Source organism: Elephantulus edwardii, unplaced genomic scaffold (genome assembly GCF_000299155.1).
Source record: "Elephantulus edwardii isolate Elephantulus edwardi_28Jun2011 unplaced genomic scaffold, EleEdw1.0 scaffold00012, whole genome shotgun sequence".
In the NCBI taxonomy this organism is placed as follows: Eukaryota; Metazoa; Chordata; class Mammalia; order Macroscelidea; family Macroscelididae; genus Elephantulus; species Elephantulus edwardii.
In genome coordinates this window covers 9062049-9080061 of record NW_006399762.1, presented here as the reverse complement: position 1 = coordinate 9080061, position 18013 = coordinate 9062049, and the positions used below count along the sequence as shown (strand labels likewise).

At 38.8% G+C, this 18013-nt stretch overlaps 1 protein-coding gene across 1 annotated transcript in view; it reads right to left on the bottom strand.

Moving 5' to 3' along the window:
* SEC24D (SEC24 family member D) overlaps positions 1 to 18013 on the bottom strand; it is a 130669-nt gene that overhangs the window by 99450 nt on the left and 13206 nt on the right. The window contains exons 3-6 of the mRNA XM_006881066.1: positions 9856 to 9985; positions 5269 to 5414; positions 3159 to 3434; positions 2692 to 2819 (exon numbers count right to left, since the gene is read on the bottom strand). Of these exons, the coding sequence (XP_006881128.1) occupies positions 2692 to 2819; positions 3159 to 3434; positions 5269 to 5414; positions 9856 to 9985 (680 nt within the window). The remainder of the gene's footprint in view (positions 1 to 2691; positions 2820 to 3158; positions 3435 to 5268; positions 5415 to 9855; positions 9986 to 18013) is intronic.

Here is an 18013-nt window from a genome sequence, read left to right as displayed (position 1 = left end):
GCATGGTTCAAAATCAGGAAAGTTATATGCCAGGGATGTGTCCTATCTCCACACCTTTTTAATCTATATGCGGAACAGATCTTTCTGGAGGCTGGGCTCTATGAGGAGGAATGTGGCATCAGGATTGGAGGAAGACTCATTGACAACCTGCATTATGCAGATAATACAACCTTGACAGCCAAAACTGAGGAGGACCTGAGGCATTTGCTACAGGTCAAAGACTGTAGACTTCAATGTGGATTGAAGCTCAACATCAAGAAAACAAAGATTTTCACTAGTAGGTCAAATGGTCGCATCATGACAGGCAGTGAAGAGACTGAAATTGTTAACTTCAGCTTGCTTGGCTTCACAACAACACTCTAGGTGCCAACACCCAGGAAATAAAAAGATTAATTGCACTGGGAAAATCTGCTGTCAGGGACTTCTCCAGAGGAATGAAGAGCAATGATGTCAGTCTAGGGATTAAGGTGTACCTGATCCAGGCCATGATCTTTGCAATTACTGGGTATACATCAGAGAGCTGGACAATGACTAAGGATAGAAGAATAATTGATAGAAGAATTGATGCCTTTGAGTTGGGGCTGGAGAAGAGTACTGAATATACCATGAACTGCAAGGAGAACAAACAGGTTCATCCTGGAAAGGGTGAGACCATGCTTCTCGGAGGCAAGGATTTTAGCTTCATCTGACATACTTTGGGTATGCTGTAAGGAGGGACCAGTCCTTGGAGAGAGACATCATGCTTGGAAAAGTGGAGGGACAGTGGAAGAGAGGAAGACTCTGGATAAGATGGATTGACATGGGTAACGGAGATAGGTGTGTCAGAGACAATGAGGTTGGCTCAAGGTATAGCAAGGTCCTGAGCTGTTGTACTAGGGTCACTATGAATCCCAAGTGACTCAACGGCACATAACAACACAACAACATCCAGGGCCCAGATGCTCTAAAACCCAAGGAAAAAAATCAACCAATTCTAACCTGGAGTAGCAGAACTGCTCAGGTGACCTTCTAACTTATGAAAGGTAATGAAAAATGGTTATAAAAAAATACAAGTTTTAGGGAGCTCTGGTGGCCTAGTGGCAAGAAGCTGCACTGCAATCCCAGAGGCACCAAGTTAAAATCCACCAGATGCTCTGTTGGAGAAGGAGGGGCAATCTCCTCCTGTACCAGTTAGACCCGATTTGATGGTACACACACAAAATATAATAAAATAAAATAAAAATTAAAAAAATAATACAAGTCTTATGTAGGTTCGTTATACAGCAAAATTTAGCTGACACTTTGTTTCCCTTGGTCTATGTCTAACTTTTCCTGCTTCTTGTGTACGGAACAAAGGCAAAACCCAAAGTTAACTATTGTCGTTGTTAGTTGTCTTTGAGTAGAGTGCAATTCATAGTGACCTTATGATTATCTAACCTGAAACTTGCCCTATCCTGTGGCATCTTCTCCATCTCTGAGATACAAGACGACGTTGCGGAAGTTACAGTGTCAAACCACCTTGTTGGGGATCTTCGCTGACCATGCATCTTTCCAAGCATGAAGTCGTTTCCCAAGGAATAGCCTCATCTACCTACATGACCAAAGTATGAAAAACAAAACTTCATCATCCTTGCCTCCAAGGTACACACTGGCCATACACTTTTTAGGATATACTCTTTGTTCTTTGGCAGTCCATGGGCTATTCAGCAATCTTCTCCAGCACCACAACTCAAAGGCATCAGTTCTTCTGCCTTGTTCACTGTCCAGCTCTCAAGCGCTTTCTGCTCCAAAAAGGACTTCATATTCCTGCTCATCACCCTGAGGCTTGTAGTTTTATGTGGTGCAGGAATATGAACCTTTGTCCCACTGATTAGGATTTTGCCATATGACTTGCTTTGGTCAACAGCGTGTGAGTAGTTTTGACATGTGCCACATCTGGGTCAAAGTATGTTTCTGCCAGCACTGTACCTACCCCTCTTCCCTCAGCTGTGAAAACAGAAGTCCTAAAATGGAGAGAGATGCTCCTCCACCACAGATGCTAGAACAATAAAGGATACAAGCCTAAAATCAGCTTACAGTTGCTGTATATGTATGTATAGTTTCTCTGTGTAACCTAAGTGACAGATGAATTTTTGCTGTAGTAGACCACTGAAATTTGGGAATTGTTTATAATCCAGAACAACCTAGTAAAAGCAGAATAAAGAATAGCTTCTTAAAGCAAATAACTTCAGTAGAATAGAGTTTTCTTTTTCATTTGATGTTGTTGTTGTTGTTATGTGCTGTTAAGTCACCTGCGACTCATAGCGACCCTATGTATAACAGCCCTAAATTCTGCCCTGTCCTGTGCCAATCTCACTATAGAAAAACATTTATTAGATATGTAAAAAAACATTGTTCCTCTACCCTATTTGTCCCTAGCTCTTATGGAAGATTGTTCCTTAGTTATCCCCAAAATAAGATTTTTATAGCATATACTATCACTGCTAATTACAAGTATCAACAGATATTATCATTAAACCACACGATACACACAAAAACTACAAAGACTGTTCCTCTCATGAAGACCCCTGTGACACACACACACAACATACATACATGGAAATAAGCTTTCTCTAGTAAGGAACATATCTGAACTTCTAAAATAAAAGACTAGATAAAGAGTGCAGGATGGACTTTTGTCAAAGGAACTAATGGGATGAGAAGAGCACTTACTGGGCTGGGGATGGAGTCTGGATCCAGCTTCTTTGGGGGCTGGGGTGGGCCTGCCATCTGTGCAGGGCCTCCGGGGAAGCCTCCTGGGTAGGACAGCTGTGTGCCAGGCATTGGAGGGCCAAAATTGGCTACGTGAAGACAATTTTAGAAAGAAATAACTATAAATGACTGTAATTATGAACCCCAGACACAGGGCTCAGGGACTGCGTTTTTATGCTGCATTTTTCACCTTATTAAATATATTCTATTTATCAAACTACAATAAAAAGTTTAAAAATATTAATTTTTTAATTCATTTATTGAATTATTTAATGTATTCTATTTCTACAGGGATCTATAAATATGGTTTCTCATTTCTTTGCTATTGCTGTTCTAATAAAAGTACCCACCATTCCTTAAAAGTTAGTGACAGATATCTAGTAACAGAGAAGAACCCAAAGCCTTGTCTTGAACCCAGCCAGCCTTACCTTGCTGTGGAGAATATCCTGCACCCATGGGCTGTCCTGGAGGAGGTGGGTGCTGGTACTGGGCGTTTGGAGGAGCTGGTCCAGCAAGCCCATCTGGCCTGTGCACTGGTGGAGACAAAGGTGAGGGACCAGGACCATTTAGTGCAGTGGGTGGTGGAGGAAGGACCTGCAATCCAGGCTGCAGAATGGACGGCTGTGTAGGCCGAGGTGGACCCTGGATTTGTGCTGTCGATGGAGGGCCAGGGGGGCCCTGACTAGGGGGACCCATGCTTGAACCTGTGGGAGAAAGACAGTAGCCCACTTAAAAGTCAACTCTCAACTTTGTAACATCTATAAAGTTCACTATGTGGACAGTTTACCATATAAAGTTAAAAAGAAAAAAACCTATACAACTCTATCTTACTATTAGTGCATCAGAACCAACTCATAGGTGACTTCCCAATGGGTTTCCAAGGTTGTAAACTGCAGAGGCAGAGACTGACCCTTTTTCTCCCACGAGGCTGCTGGTGGGTTCAAACTTCCAGAGAGGTACAGCCTTGAGGTTAACAAAGCAAGTCCCAATGAACTAGGTCGCCAGCACGCCCTTGAGTTGAGGCACTCTTATAAATCACGTATTTTATCCCCAAGATAGAATCTTTCCTCAGAAAATTATGCTCTTGGAACAGCTTTATGTATTTGCAGAATTTTAAAAGGATAAAAGCAATTTATAACTTTAGTAGTATCACAAGTCGCATAATTTTACATGATGCACGCCATTAATGAAAGAATTATTTTTAGGGAACTTTGGTGGCCCAGTGGCAAGAAGCTGCACTGTGGTCCCAGAGGCATGTGGTTCAAGTCCACCAGATGCTCTGCTGGAGAAGGAGGGGCAATCTCCTCCTTTACCAGTCAGATCCAATTTGATGGTACAAACACAAAAAATAATAAAATAAAATAAATTTTTTTAAAAAATTATTTTTGCTACAAAAGAGGGGAAATTATATAGAAGAAAATTTTATTTAATATCAAACATTAATCTCAGGTAATATATAAAATTATGTCCATCCTGTGCATGACTTGATCAAATGACTTCAGAACTAGGCAGAAGAAGTAAGGATGGGCTGTTATGTTAACAGGCTTTCTAATTATTTGGGGAATAGCTGTGAAACTAGATGATTTTTCCCCCCTTTCTCTAATTAAGCGAAACTTAGATACATCTTTGGAGATAATATCCATTTGGAAATCAGTAAAGATAGAAAATATTCTGAAGGATTTTCTCCTAGTATGTAAAAAAAATTAGTTTTAAGTTATATAGAGCCATTCACCATCAAAATTAATGGCCAGCCACACAGCTATTGAGCTTTATATGGCTCCAAGAATAAACAGTCTTTCTATTGATTTAAATCTCAGTACTGTAATTGTTTCTTCCCTATTATACCCTTTTCTCACAACAGTTGAATTTTCATTCTTTCCATAACCTAAACATAGAATTAGAATTCACTGTAAAACAAAGGGTACTATATTTTCTAATTGGGGGCCCCATAATAGGCAACACTACTCTTGTATTCACTGAATTACACATATAGAAACTGCTGAATTGGTGTACGTTCTGTTGTGTATCTTCTCAACAGCAGCAAAACGGAAATTATTTTAAAAAATTCTGCAGATACTGTTCAAATGTGTATTAATAAAGTCAGCATTTTTTTGCCATCCATTATGTATTGTTTTGTATTGAACATAAGGTATTCTGAGGGTCCTCCCTGGAAATGATAATATGACCAAAGAACAAAAATATTAATGTCATATATACACTGCTTTTGTGGCCTAGACAGTAAGGAGTTGTATTGCCAACTACAAGATAGGCAGTTCCAATACACTCGCTGTACCGTGGCTAATCTCCTCTCATGCAATTTACAGCCTTTGAAAAGTTTCAGCTATGAGTCAGTTCTAACTCAACAGGACATGACAACAACATACACAGATGATGTGTATAAAAATTCCAGAACACTACCTCTGTATATGATGTCGGTTATGTCTTTTTAAAAAAAATTAAGCAATTATTTCCCTTTGAAAATAATCATGATTAATTGAGGCAGTCACTGAATAATAATAATAATAATGAAGCCTGTACCATAGGTGTTAATCTGCATGGCACTGAGCTGACTGTTCAGTTGGGTGACGGAAGTGGACACAGGACTTGGATAAGCGGGTTGCGGAGAGGGTGAATATGACGTATAGGAGGGCGCTGCATTGTTGATCGGTGGAGGGCCTGGAAATCTAAGAGAAGGAGGAAGAGGGTTAAATAATACCACAGAATCTCATGAGCAAGTGACACTTGACAAATGCTAGTAACTTGTGAAAGTTACTAAGCCCATTAAATAATCACTAGGAAAATTATTTATATATTGAATGCTTAATTAAATGAGTCAGGTAGCATTTTCTCCTAACCACATTCACGTGCTGAACATAACAAGACATTTAGGGAAATCTCTTTATGTACAACATAGAAGCAGCTTTGGAAATTTACTTAAGAAGCAAAGTATACCAAAGTCTCAAATATACTAGAATTAATGATCAATTAATTTCTTTTAAGAAAAGAAAAAAGTTAAAATGCTTTACGGCTCATTAACTACTATCCATTGACTTATTTCATAGTCAGTTTTTAAGAACATTGCCTCTACTGTAAGTTGTTTGTCAGATTGTCTACAAAACAGCACTAGAAATTAACTCAGTAAGACATTCTGAAATCATTCCCTCTTCAAAAGACCCTAAAAAACCTTCATCTTTGATTTAGAGGCAAGAATGAAGAAGCTTTGTCTCACAGACTCTAGATATGTTAACTAGGAGAGGCTATTCCTTGGAAAAGGATATCATGTTTGGAAAGGTCAGAGAAAGAGAGAAACACCTTCAGTGAGATGGATTGACACAGTGACTGCGGCAATAACCTCCAGTGTGTCAGAGATGACGAAGACGGCAACAGGATAGGACCGGGTTCAAGTCTATTGTTCATATGGTCACTGTGAGTTGTACTGGAGTTGACAGCACTTAACAATAAAAATAATCTAATGCTCATGTGAGTATACGCTTTAGGAGTTAGAGTTCTGAAATGAGCAAGTAATGTATTTCTTTCTGACCATTTAGGTAACTTTTTTTTTTCTGACTACTTTCCCATTGTACCCTATTTCTTAGTCAATAAACACAGTTTCATTTGGAAAGCCAAGTCTCCTCTCTTTACCAATTTACCATTTCATGATTAAAACAAAGCAATTACCACTTGATTTTTTCCCTTTTAGTTAAAAATAGAGGGCTTTTTTATGTCTTATCAAGATAGCTAATTTCCTTACCACTTACACCAAGCTTAAGGTATTTATGCTACGACAGCTAAGATCAAAGGTACATGTAACTAAAAAGAAAAGTACATATGACTAATTATGATATTTAAATCTTATTAATCATTAGCCTTTGAATGTCAATATTTTAAAGATAATAATTTAAAATTTAAATTAGCTTGTTGTTGTTGTGTGCCATCGAGCTGAAACTAACCAAAGGGTCGGGGGCAGTTGAGATTGCCCACCCTTCTCCCACAGAGCAGCCGATGGATTCCAACTATGTGCCTTCAGGACTGCAGTGCAGGTCTTACCACTGGGCCATCAGAGCTCTCTAAATAAGATTCATAGTGCTCAATTACATTATTTTACTGGCTAATTTATATAAAGTAAAACATGACTGGCTTTCTTTGTCATCATTCTTAAAAGAGGTAGACTATTGTCAGTCTTTGACAACCCTTGAGACTAGTGTCATTGACCTGCATCATCATAGTACCCTTTGTCCTTGCTTTGCACTATATACACTGAAACACATCCCATGAGGGCAATGTAACAGGGTGGACTTGGAAATTTAGACTGAAATATCAAATCTTTCCCTATCTTTCTTGGTCCTGTTCTTTGTTTTGTTTTGTTTTTTAACTCCAACTCACTGTGCAAGTTAACATAAGGGAGCGTGGAGAAGAAGGGGCAAAAACCTGTCTATGCTTCCTGGGAATCACAAAAACGGCAGCTTCCTGAATTCTGCCCTGTATTACTACTGGACTAAGTCAATGGAAAAGTTAACCATAGACTGAGAGTTGAGTCCTTCAGCTAACTACTTTGCACTCATTCATATTAAAAAACTTCAAAATCACATTATTGTTACAATTTTGATAAGCAAAATCAACACATAGGTAGAGGTTAAGTAATTTGCCCAGCTGGTAACTGCCTGAGCCAAGCATAATATGACATCCATACTGAAGTACACCAGACCTTGCACTTAATGTACAAGTACACAGCTGGGTCTGTCTAATGACGAAGTACAGGATTTACTTCCTACTTAGCAATATAACTCATAGATCTCATATAAATGAGATAAACAGTACTAATAAAAAAGATCAGTCTAAAACAAGCTAATACCAGTAACTAAAAAGTTTCCTTCATTTAAAATCACTGTTTAGTCTTTGCATTTCTACTAAAAATATCTTGAGATGCCAGCAGGTTCCCAATAATTGTTTCCCCAGTACTACTGCACTAAGAAGTCTACCTCTTAATTATACAAGTAAGGGAAATGAGACCCCGAAGACCAAGGAGTATCACCAGCATCAAACCCCGTGCCACTGAGTTGATCCCAACTCATTGTGACCTTACAGGGTAGACTTTAAAGCCAACAAGGTTTCTACGGCCTTGCATCTTTGTAGAAGCTTGACTGACACATCTTTCTCCTACAGAGTTCAAGCCTCTGACCTTGTGGTGAGCAGCCAAGCATTTTAACTACTGTGCCACCAGGGCTCCTTACAAGCATCACAGAGCTAGTTAATTGTCCAATTAGAGGAGGTATTGGGTCTCATTTCTGCTTTCCCCTCCTTTATGCCTTTTCTGAAGCCAGAGGCACTTCCCTAAAGCTTTTGACTCAACTCACACTTATATTTCTCCTTAGTAACTTAGTTTCTTCCTATTTCCTGCATTAATCTTTCCTCTGCATCCTCCAGTTCCCATTCCAGTTGTAAATGTTGTCATGATAAATGAAAGCTATGAAGTGTTAAGCCCACAAATGTCCTATAGGAGAATCAACCTGATCTTAAAAATCCCAAAGGGAATTTCCCACTAGCAAGGATTACAGGCTGCGTAAAAGGGTAACCAAAGGGCTTCTCTGTTAGCAGGGTCCAGGTCACAGTTAGGGGTCACTCCCCTCAGACACCAGTCTACCAACCTCAAAAAGAATATGAGAAAGAAAACCTCTGGGTAATCATTGGAAGTATTCCAAAGTAAATACTGTTTAGGGTTTAGCATTGAGGTTCTCAACAGCAACACTTTGTAAGACAAACAATAATAAATTTCTAGCAGGCAAGGTGTGGTGCTGGCACACTTCCCAGGGGCACTGTCTCTAGTGGGTTGAGGGTGCTGCATACCTCATACCCTGGCTGATACAGGTCTGCACCCAACTTCTCCCTCTCTCAACTTATTATAAACACAAACACAAGATGTGTTTCCTATGTTCTTTCATTACAGTTTTTCCTTCTGGAGATTTTTTTTCCATGTAAAATCCTTAGTCTTTATCATTGGCCTTAAGTTTAATCCTAAAAGTATTTATCAAGTTTATTGCTACAGAGCTTCATTCTGTAAAGAATTCAAGAGCATAGGGTGCTTCAAAATTATGAGGAATATAGGTTTTAGAAACCTGAGGTAATTGAAAAGTAAAGCAAGACTATAAAATAAAATTATTATAATCCAGCATTGAACTATGTGGTAACAACATGAGTAATTTTTCTATATTAAAAAAATAAAAGTACTCTCTACTCAGAATATTATTGCTTTTCAATTTTTGACTCATGTACTTTTAACTTGTTAGTTAAATTTGTATCTTCTAGGCTGCAACACTTCCATGATACATCTTCAAGGATATGAACATGTACGGCTAAGCACAATTGATAACAGTGCATCTAAATTCCAAAATCAATCTCCATAATAGTCTATGTGTTTCCTACTGCCAAAGGGGCCCTTTGGAGTAGTGAGAGAAGACCTTCACCCTGAAACCCACAGCGTCCCTTTTCAGCAGGAAGTAGCTAAGATAATACGCCATCCCCTTTTCCTTATGAATCAGGGTGAAGTCTCTCTCAGGGAGGAGTGATAGGGAATGGCAAGGGACACACTGACAAAGGAGACTAATCAGAACTGGCTTTGACAAGCACTGTGGCAATTGGACAATTTAAACAGACATGGGGGGAGGGGAAGAAGAACGAACTGGGAATGAGGGTGGAGAAAACAGTGCAACAATGAATGAATGAAAACCCAAAATCTCTGTAAATGTTCATTAAAACGAATAAAATTTAATAGAAAAAAAAAGTACTCATACTGTTTTGGGTATTTTTTTTCTTTCTTTTACTTCTTCTAAATGTTTTATTTCATAACGAAGTTATCTGTTTGTTCTTTTTAGGCCAATAAAAAGAGTCATCTCCCCAATGACTCACAGGACAACTCATGAATGACAGGTTAAAACTTTGGCCACTCCTGCACTATCCACACAATCTCTGTTGGGTTTAAGCCTAATGTTGTAGCCACTGTGTTAATCCATCCTGTTGAGGGTCTTCCTCTCCTTCACTGACTTCACGATCCATGTCAGTCTAAAAGGCACTTCTCAAACAGCTTGAACAGAATACATAAGAAGGAGGATTTTGATTGATCCAGCTCACCTTTGCGGTGGATGCCCGGAAGCATGAGCTCCATTATGACCAAATTGATGGGTTCCAGGTGGTGGAGGACCTGAAGGCAACATCCCCCCAGGACTGGCAGTCCCCAAGGGCCCTGCTGGTTTCATCATACCTGCAATGAAAGGCATGCTTTTAGAAGAGTATGGTATTAAATGTAAAGAGAAACAAACCAAGATATTAACTTACAAAGATTATAGGGGTGGGAAGACGGAGAAATGAAGCAAAGGAGTTAGGGCAAATTCTCCCTTTGAACTTTCTTTAATCCTTAACTGCAGACTTATACACTGAGACAATGGTGATTCAGTGGTAATTCTCATGACCCACAAAGACAAAGTTTACCAGTGAACCTCAAACACAGTTACCACCCTTCTGACAGTGAGTGCTATGATGGAACAGGTTCCAACAGAGCTCCAAGAGAATGCATTCTAAGAAGAAAGATCTGGTTCTCTGCTATGAAAACCTTACAAATCATCAGGGTCCAATCAAACCCAAAGGCCATCAAGGGAATGATATAAGACCAGGTAGCCTTTCATTCCATTGTGCATGGGGTCACAATGAATTGGGGCCAATTTAATAGCAGCTAACAACAATGACTTATTAACTTCTGGTATAATTATTTAGATAATATAGTGATAGCCAGAGCTAGGAGGAAAGGACTCATTTTAGCACTAATTAATTTTAGCACAGAAATTAAAACAGAAGAAATAACTTTGCATCTGTGAGTGGTACCATGACAGAAAACACTACAGAATCCAACTGGAAAAAATGCCAGTTGGATATAAAAAAAATAAATCTGCAAAAACAGAATCAAGAGGAATTAAGTATTTCAACTCTAATTATGAAAAACAAAACACTTCTAAAATCACCTTTCTGAGAGTTATAAAAACAAATGGAGAGCAGTTTCTGTTTGGCCAATAAATCAAGAGCACATTCCTTGAAGATTAATCATTTTCCCAGGATCCCAAAAGAGATTAGTGATATGCAGTTGGGGAATCTTCAAGTCCTCATCACACTTGCTCAGACAAAACAGAGAATCACTTACAATCAGTAGAGGCTCCTGGCAATGACTGAATTTTCATTTACAAGCAGCCCATTTTGAAAAGAGACATTTAACATTTTTTTTCAAAATGTTTTCCAGTCACTATCAATATCTCCCACCCCATTCTTTTTCTTCCAGATAAATAATGATATAAAAGACATTGAGATTTGATTAAAAATTAGTTTGGTGCACACTCATGTTTATTACTGTGTTATTCACAATTGCAAAGATATGGAAGCAACTCAAGTGCCCATTAACAAATGAATGGATAGAAAAACTATGGTACATTCACACAGTGGAATATTATGCAACACTGAAAAACAATGAACTCATAAAACATCATACAACATCGGGGATCTGGGAGGACATTATGCTGAGTGAAATATCTCAGTCGCAAAAGGACAAGTATCACATAGCATCACTGTTATAAAAAAGCACAGACATGGGGGATTGAGGAGAGATTGGGAGGGGGGGAAGTGGATAATGAACACTGCATTAGATCAGATGAGGGGAAGAACTGTCCAAAAGGAATATATGATTAGGCATTATATGTATGAGAATGATCTGGAACAAAGGGGGCATTGCAGAGAGGACTTGGGGAGAGGAGAAGAAAATGTGCAACAATGAAAAAAATTAAATTAAAAATACTAAGTCTGGAGACTAAGGTACATTTGATTCAGGCCATGGTCCTTTAAATCACTTGCTATTCATTTCAAAGCTGGACAACTGATAAGAATGATAGAAAAGGAACTGATGCCTTTGAACTGTGGTGCTGAAGAAAGAATACTAAGTATCCCATGGACTGCAAAAATAACAAACAACTCTATCTCAGAGAGTATACAGCCAGAATATTCCTTGGAGGCAAGGAAGAAGTAGCTTCATTTCACATACTTTGGGCATGTTGCTAGGAGAGGCTATTCTATAGAGAGGGACATCATGCTTAGAAAGGGTGAAGGGTCAGAGAAGACCCTCGATGAGATGGACTGGCCCAGTGACTTCAGCAGTGCGCTCATGTGTGTCAGAGGTAACGAAGATGCAACAGGACAGGGCAGGGTTCAGATCTGTTTTTCATAGGGTTCCTATGAGCTGTACTCGACCTACCAGCATATAACAACATGCTTTTACTAGTAATTACATAACAACAAACAAGATGTTTATCTCTGAGGACATCAATTTCCTCAGATGTTTGGATAATCTAGATTGGAAAGTAATTAGTGAAATGGAAATTTTTGTGGAAAATATTACTGAAATATTTACAATGATTCCCTCTCTGTTTTTAAAACAAGATTCTGTAAACTTAAAAAATTATATTGACTCAAGAACCATAGTCTTAATTAGTAACTTTTCATCTGCCAAGGACAAGAATAGTAGTTAGTGTTCTTACAAAATTCCATTTTCATATAAAGTTCTACACTCCAAACTTTGTTGGTTAGAATTACACATTAAAAACCTTGACTTTTAACACTGTGTCATGGTCTTCTATAATCAAGAACTGGTCCAAGAACTGAACAAGGGAATGCATGAGAACACAGAGAATAGAATAAAGCCTGAGATCTAAAGGTAAGCACACAGCAAAGTCTGTGTCCTTGCTTCTGGATACATTTGCTGTCCTCATATTTGTTAGATTTGTATTCTAACAAAACATATACCTCATAATCATATGTGTGTTGCTGTGTTGTGTACTGCTGAGTTGGTACTGACCCATAGCTGACCCTTCAGTGGGTTTTCAGAGGCAGTTAATCATAAGGAGGAGACTGCTCATGCTCGTCCCGCAGAGCTGCTCATGGCCTTGAACCTCATGCCTTCAGGATTGCAGTGCAGCTTCTTGCCACTAGGCCACCAGAGCTACAATGTACAGTCAGTCATATTTTCATTTTTCATCTGTGGCCCTCAGGTCTGGTTCAAATTGTTTTCCTGTCAAACATTCTTCTAGGTGGTATAGCATTGGTCTGTGCATTGCTGTACAGAGGTAACTCGTGGTTGCTGTGAGGCTGAACACTGTGACACTGATGTGCCAAATGTGATAATGGTTACCCATGGTGGACAGTGTTTGCTGGAGCTTCTCCATTAAAACAAGCCTGGAAGCAGGAGTGGCATCCACCTCCGTAATGGCTTGCCTCCAGAAACTTTATGAATAGTGCTCAGGCCTTTCGTTCATAGGGTAGCTATGAGTTGTCTACGACTCAATGGCACCTAACAACAACAACTTTGAATACATATTTAAAATATACATATTTCAATCTAAGTACACTTTTGCATGTGCTCTGTATATGTAGGCTATTACTATTCAAAACAGCTAATTCTGCTCATACACAAAATTATGTTTTCTTGTTTTTTATGTGCCATCAAGTCATCTGCAACTCATAGTGACACAACAGTACAACAGCCCTAAACCCTAGTCTATCCTGTGCCAATCTTATTGTCCCTGACACACCTACCCCCATTACCCCAGTCACTGAATCAATCCACCTCATCAAGGGTCTTCCCCTCTTGCGCTGTCCCTCCACCCTCTCAAACATGATGTCCCTCTCCAAGGACTGGTCTCTCCTTGCAACACGCCCAAAGTATGTCACACGAGGCTTCAGAATCCTTGCCTCCAAGGAGCAGCCTGGTATCACGCTTTCTAGGACAAACATGTTTGTTCTCTTAGCAGTCCATCGTACACTCAATAATCTTCTCCAGCACCATAGCTCAAAGGTATCAATTCTCCTTCTATCCTCCAAATTCATTGTCCAGCTCTCTGATGCAAGTAACTGAAAATACCATGGCCCGTATCAGGAACACCTTAGTCTCCATACTGACATTATTGCTTTTCAGTACTTTGGAAAAGTCTCTGACAGCAGACTTTCCCAATGTAATTTGTCTTTTAATTTTCTGGCTGCTGATGCCAAGAGTATATATCATGCCAAAAAATGTAAAAAAACAAATAATAACACAGATTTTTTGGGAACACTAGAATCTAAATGTGGACTTTAAATTGAGATTTAAAATGGCCCCTTAATAACAGCTTTGCAATCTTTTTCTAAAATAAAATTTATTATTTTCATGAAAGTTTACAGAAAAGTTAGATTTTTTTCATTCATTCATTATTACACATTTTACTTCCTCTCCTTCCCTTCCCCAGTTCACTTATTTGGTTTTTAAAACATATTCATTCATTGTTGTGCATTTATCTCCTTCCCCTACTCCCACAAGTCCTCTGTGCAATGTACCTCTTATTCTGGTCTGTTGCCTTATATATAATGCCTAATCATATATTCCTTTTAAGTAGTTCTTTTCTTCATCTGTTTCAGTGCAATGTTTGTTATCTATCTGCTCTTATCCTAATCTCCTAAAGTCCATATCACACAATCTTGACACTAGTGACTTAAGTCTTTGCTGTGACAGAGGTGGAGGGGGTGGGAGGCTGCTACTCTGTATAATGTGAAATGTTCTTAGCTTCTACCTACAAGATGCCAAAGACCAAAAAACAAACGAATAAAAAAATGCCTCCAAACACTGCCAAATCTCCCTCAGTGGACAAAATCATGTCTGGTGGAGAAGCACTGATTATTAAAAGTCATTTTCCCCAAAACCCTCATATATGTGTAGACAGAATCACAAACAGTGCTGATACATACAAGCAGAACTTTTAAACGGCTTTATACCAATCTTAATAAGATGTGCTCTACTTTCCTATTTCTGGAAATCAATTCTATAGTAATGATTCAACTGCATGCATTTATTTGGACACATTTAGCATGCCTCTGAGGCGCTTAAAAGCTCTCATGGAAGAGGCAACCATGTAAACAAACAATTACAGAGTAGTTAGTGTTGAGTGCTGTAATATGCACAGGGACTCCCCCAAGGGAATCAGTAAGCTTCAGAGAGGAAGAATTTCTTGAGCTGAATGTTGAAGGCTCAGAAGGAGTGTTTAAAGGATAGTAGATGGGGAAAGGTTTCCAGGAAGAAAGAACAGCTTGAACAAAGACCTGTAGCAGCATGGCATTGATGATAGATTGGCAAAAGGCTCAGTGCACAGAGATTGTGAAGGAAAGTGGCCAGAGCAAAGACTGTCCAGGTTGGCTGGGTCAGACTAAAAAGTTCCGTGTGTCATTTGGACTCTAGTCCCAGGGCAAAGGGTTCTCTTTATCATTGTTATCTGCAAAGTCATAGACTTAGCCACATTACTGACATTTTGAAAAGGGATCAGAAAAGAAGGGAATCAGATTCTTTAGGGAACACTGTTGAGTGTTTTCATGGAAAGGTACACCATATCAAGAGAAAGAACCAAGTCTATCATGACAAAAGAAAAAGAACTAAATTCACAAACTGCTAATTAAAACAGTACAGACTAATTTTACTACCAACATCAGATGCATTGAGTCAATTCCAACTCATGTAGGCCCCATGTGCTTCAGGGTAGAATTGTGTTTCAGCAGGTTTTTCATAGATGTGATTCAGAAGCAGGCCACCAGGGCTTGTTTTCAAGGCATTTCTGGATATATTCAGTCAGTAGCTTTTGCCCTACCCAGGAACTCTCTTTACTAGCTTGTTAGGAGTTATGAAGTCTATTTCAATTCACAATGGCTACTATCTGACAGACAATTTTCCTTCAGGACTTTCTACGTTACAATCTTTACAAGAGCTGTAATCTTTCTCCTATGTACCTATGGGATGGTTCTGAGCCATCAACTTTTTTATTTTAGTAGCAGAGCAATTTAACAATTGTGTCACTACTCAAAATCAATTCCAATCCCTTCAGGCTTGGTTTGGTCTTTTTGTTGTTTTTTTTTTTTTTTTTTTTGTTTTTTGTTTGTTTGTTTGTTTTGTTTTTGTGGTTCTGAACTAGAAAAATAGAAACTCCATTTAGTAGAGACCCATGTAATCTAAGTTGCCATGTGCTTTGGTCTCAACCAAGCTGTACATCTCTAGGAGATTCTGGTCATCTTGATGTGCTTATACCAGGACAGGGAAGCACTGATCTTTGATGAAACAGTTCATCAGTGTGAGACTGCATTTCTCTCGACTACACAGTCCTCTGAGGTTCCCTACTAATCCATTTGCTTTAACAAACACTTTTCATCACAATGACTTTCAGCAAAAGATCCCTGACCAAATAACATTGTAGAGAAAAACACGTCTTCAATCTGATATTAGATTTGATAAACTTAAAAAAAAATTAAAAAGTCACTGTTGTTGTTGTAAGTGCCATAGAGTCATAGATGACTCATAATGACCGTATGAATGAAACATCTGAAAAATTGTATTATTTTCATCGTTTCTCCAGTTCATAAGGTTTCCAGAGGCAAGCTATTTTGGAAGTGGATGACACTCCTGCTTCCAAGGTTGTTTTAACTGGGGAGCTTCCACCAAACCCTGTCCACCATGGGTAATATTATCACATTTGACACATCAGTGTCACAGTGTTTAGTCAGCATCACAGCAACCACGAGTTACCTCTGTATAGCAAATAGACAGACCAGTGCTATACCACTTAGAAGAATGTTTGACCAAAAACAAAACTAGGCCTGAGGGCCACAGATTAAAATCACCCACCTGTGGCTTGGTGGTATCACTTTCTGTCCACTAAGCCAACTGAGCTCTCTCTATCTTGTACATTGTACATACTGTTGTTAGGTGCCATCAAGTCGTAGAGGACTCATAGCAACCCTATGAACAAAAGACCTGAGCACTGTTCATAGAGTTTCTGGAGGCAAGTCATTTTCAGAAGTGGGTGTCACTCCTGCTTCCAGGCTTATTTTATTCGGGAGCCTCCACCAAACACTGTCCACCATGGGTAACAATTAGCACATCTGGTACATCAGTGTCACAGTATTCAGCATCACAGTAACCACGAGTTACCCCTGTACAGCAATGGACAGACCAGTGCTATACCACCTAGAAGAATGTTTGACAGAAAAACAATTTGAACCAGGCCTGAAGGCCTCAGATTAAAATCATCTACCTTGGGCTTGGTAAATACTACATTGAAAAAAACAACAACCACAAAACCACAAGAAAACCAACCCACCATGATCCTTCTATATACATGCTGTCTCCAAGAAATTTTAACCTAAAGACACAAAAGATAAACTGAAAGGATGGAAAAAAAAAATTAACCAAAAGAGAACTATTAGGGGTATGGCTATACTAAAACAGACACTAAGCTGAAAGAAATTATCTAATAATAAATGGATAAAATCTTTAATAACATATTTAATAACACATAGAAATATGAATGTGTATATAACATCAGAGTTCAAAAATATGTGATGGAAATACTGACAAAAGCAGTGAATCAAACACTTCTACAATAAATAGGGACAAGTACACATCAGTATCTCAACATTTTCTACTACATTAACTCAATATCTCTCACTAACCTTCCACATTTCCAAGTGTAGTATCACTTTTCAGGGAATAGCCTCTCCTCGCAACAAGTACAAAATAAGATGAAGCTTCATCACCCCTGCTTCCAAGGAACATTTCTGGTTGTACTTTCGCAAGACACATCATTCTCTGTCAGTCCTCATAATATTCAGTACCCTTCTCCAACACAACTCAATTATTTTTGTGTATGGTGGGAGATATGGATTCTGTTTTAGCTTTCTTCAGGTGGAAGTCCAGTTTTGCCAGCACCATTTCTTGAAGAGGTTATAATTTCCCTATTTGATAGCTTTGATTTCCTTGTCAAACATCAGTTGACGATAGATAGCTAGGTCTATTTCTGGGTTCTCAATTTTTGTTCCACTGCTCTATGTGCCTGTCACTGTACCAGTACCATGCTGTTTTGGTTACTACTACTGTGTAGCAGGTTTTGAGGTCAGGAAGTGCTGTGCCTCTGACCTCGTTTTTGTTTCTCAGAAGTGTTTTGCTTATTCAGGGTCTCCTGCCTCTCCAAATAAATTTGATAATTTCCCTTTTCAATTTCTTTGAAAAATTAATCTCAGACAAGAGTCTTATAACAAAAGTTTACAGAATACTCCTGGGCCTCGACAAGAAAAAGACTGATAGCCCAATTACAAAATGGGCAAAAGATATGGGAAGAATTTTCACAGAGGAAGATATCTGAATGGCAAACAGACACATGAAGAAATGCTCCAAATCACTGGTGATAAG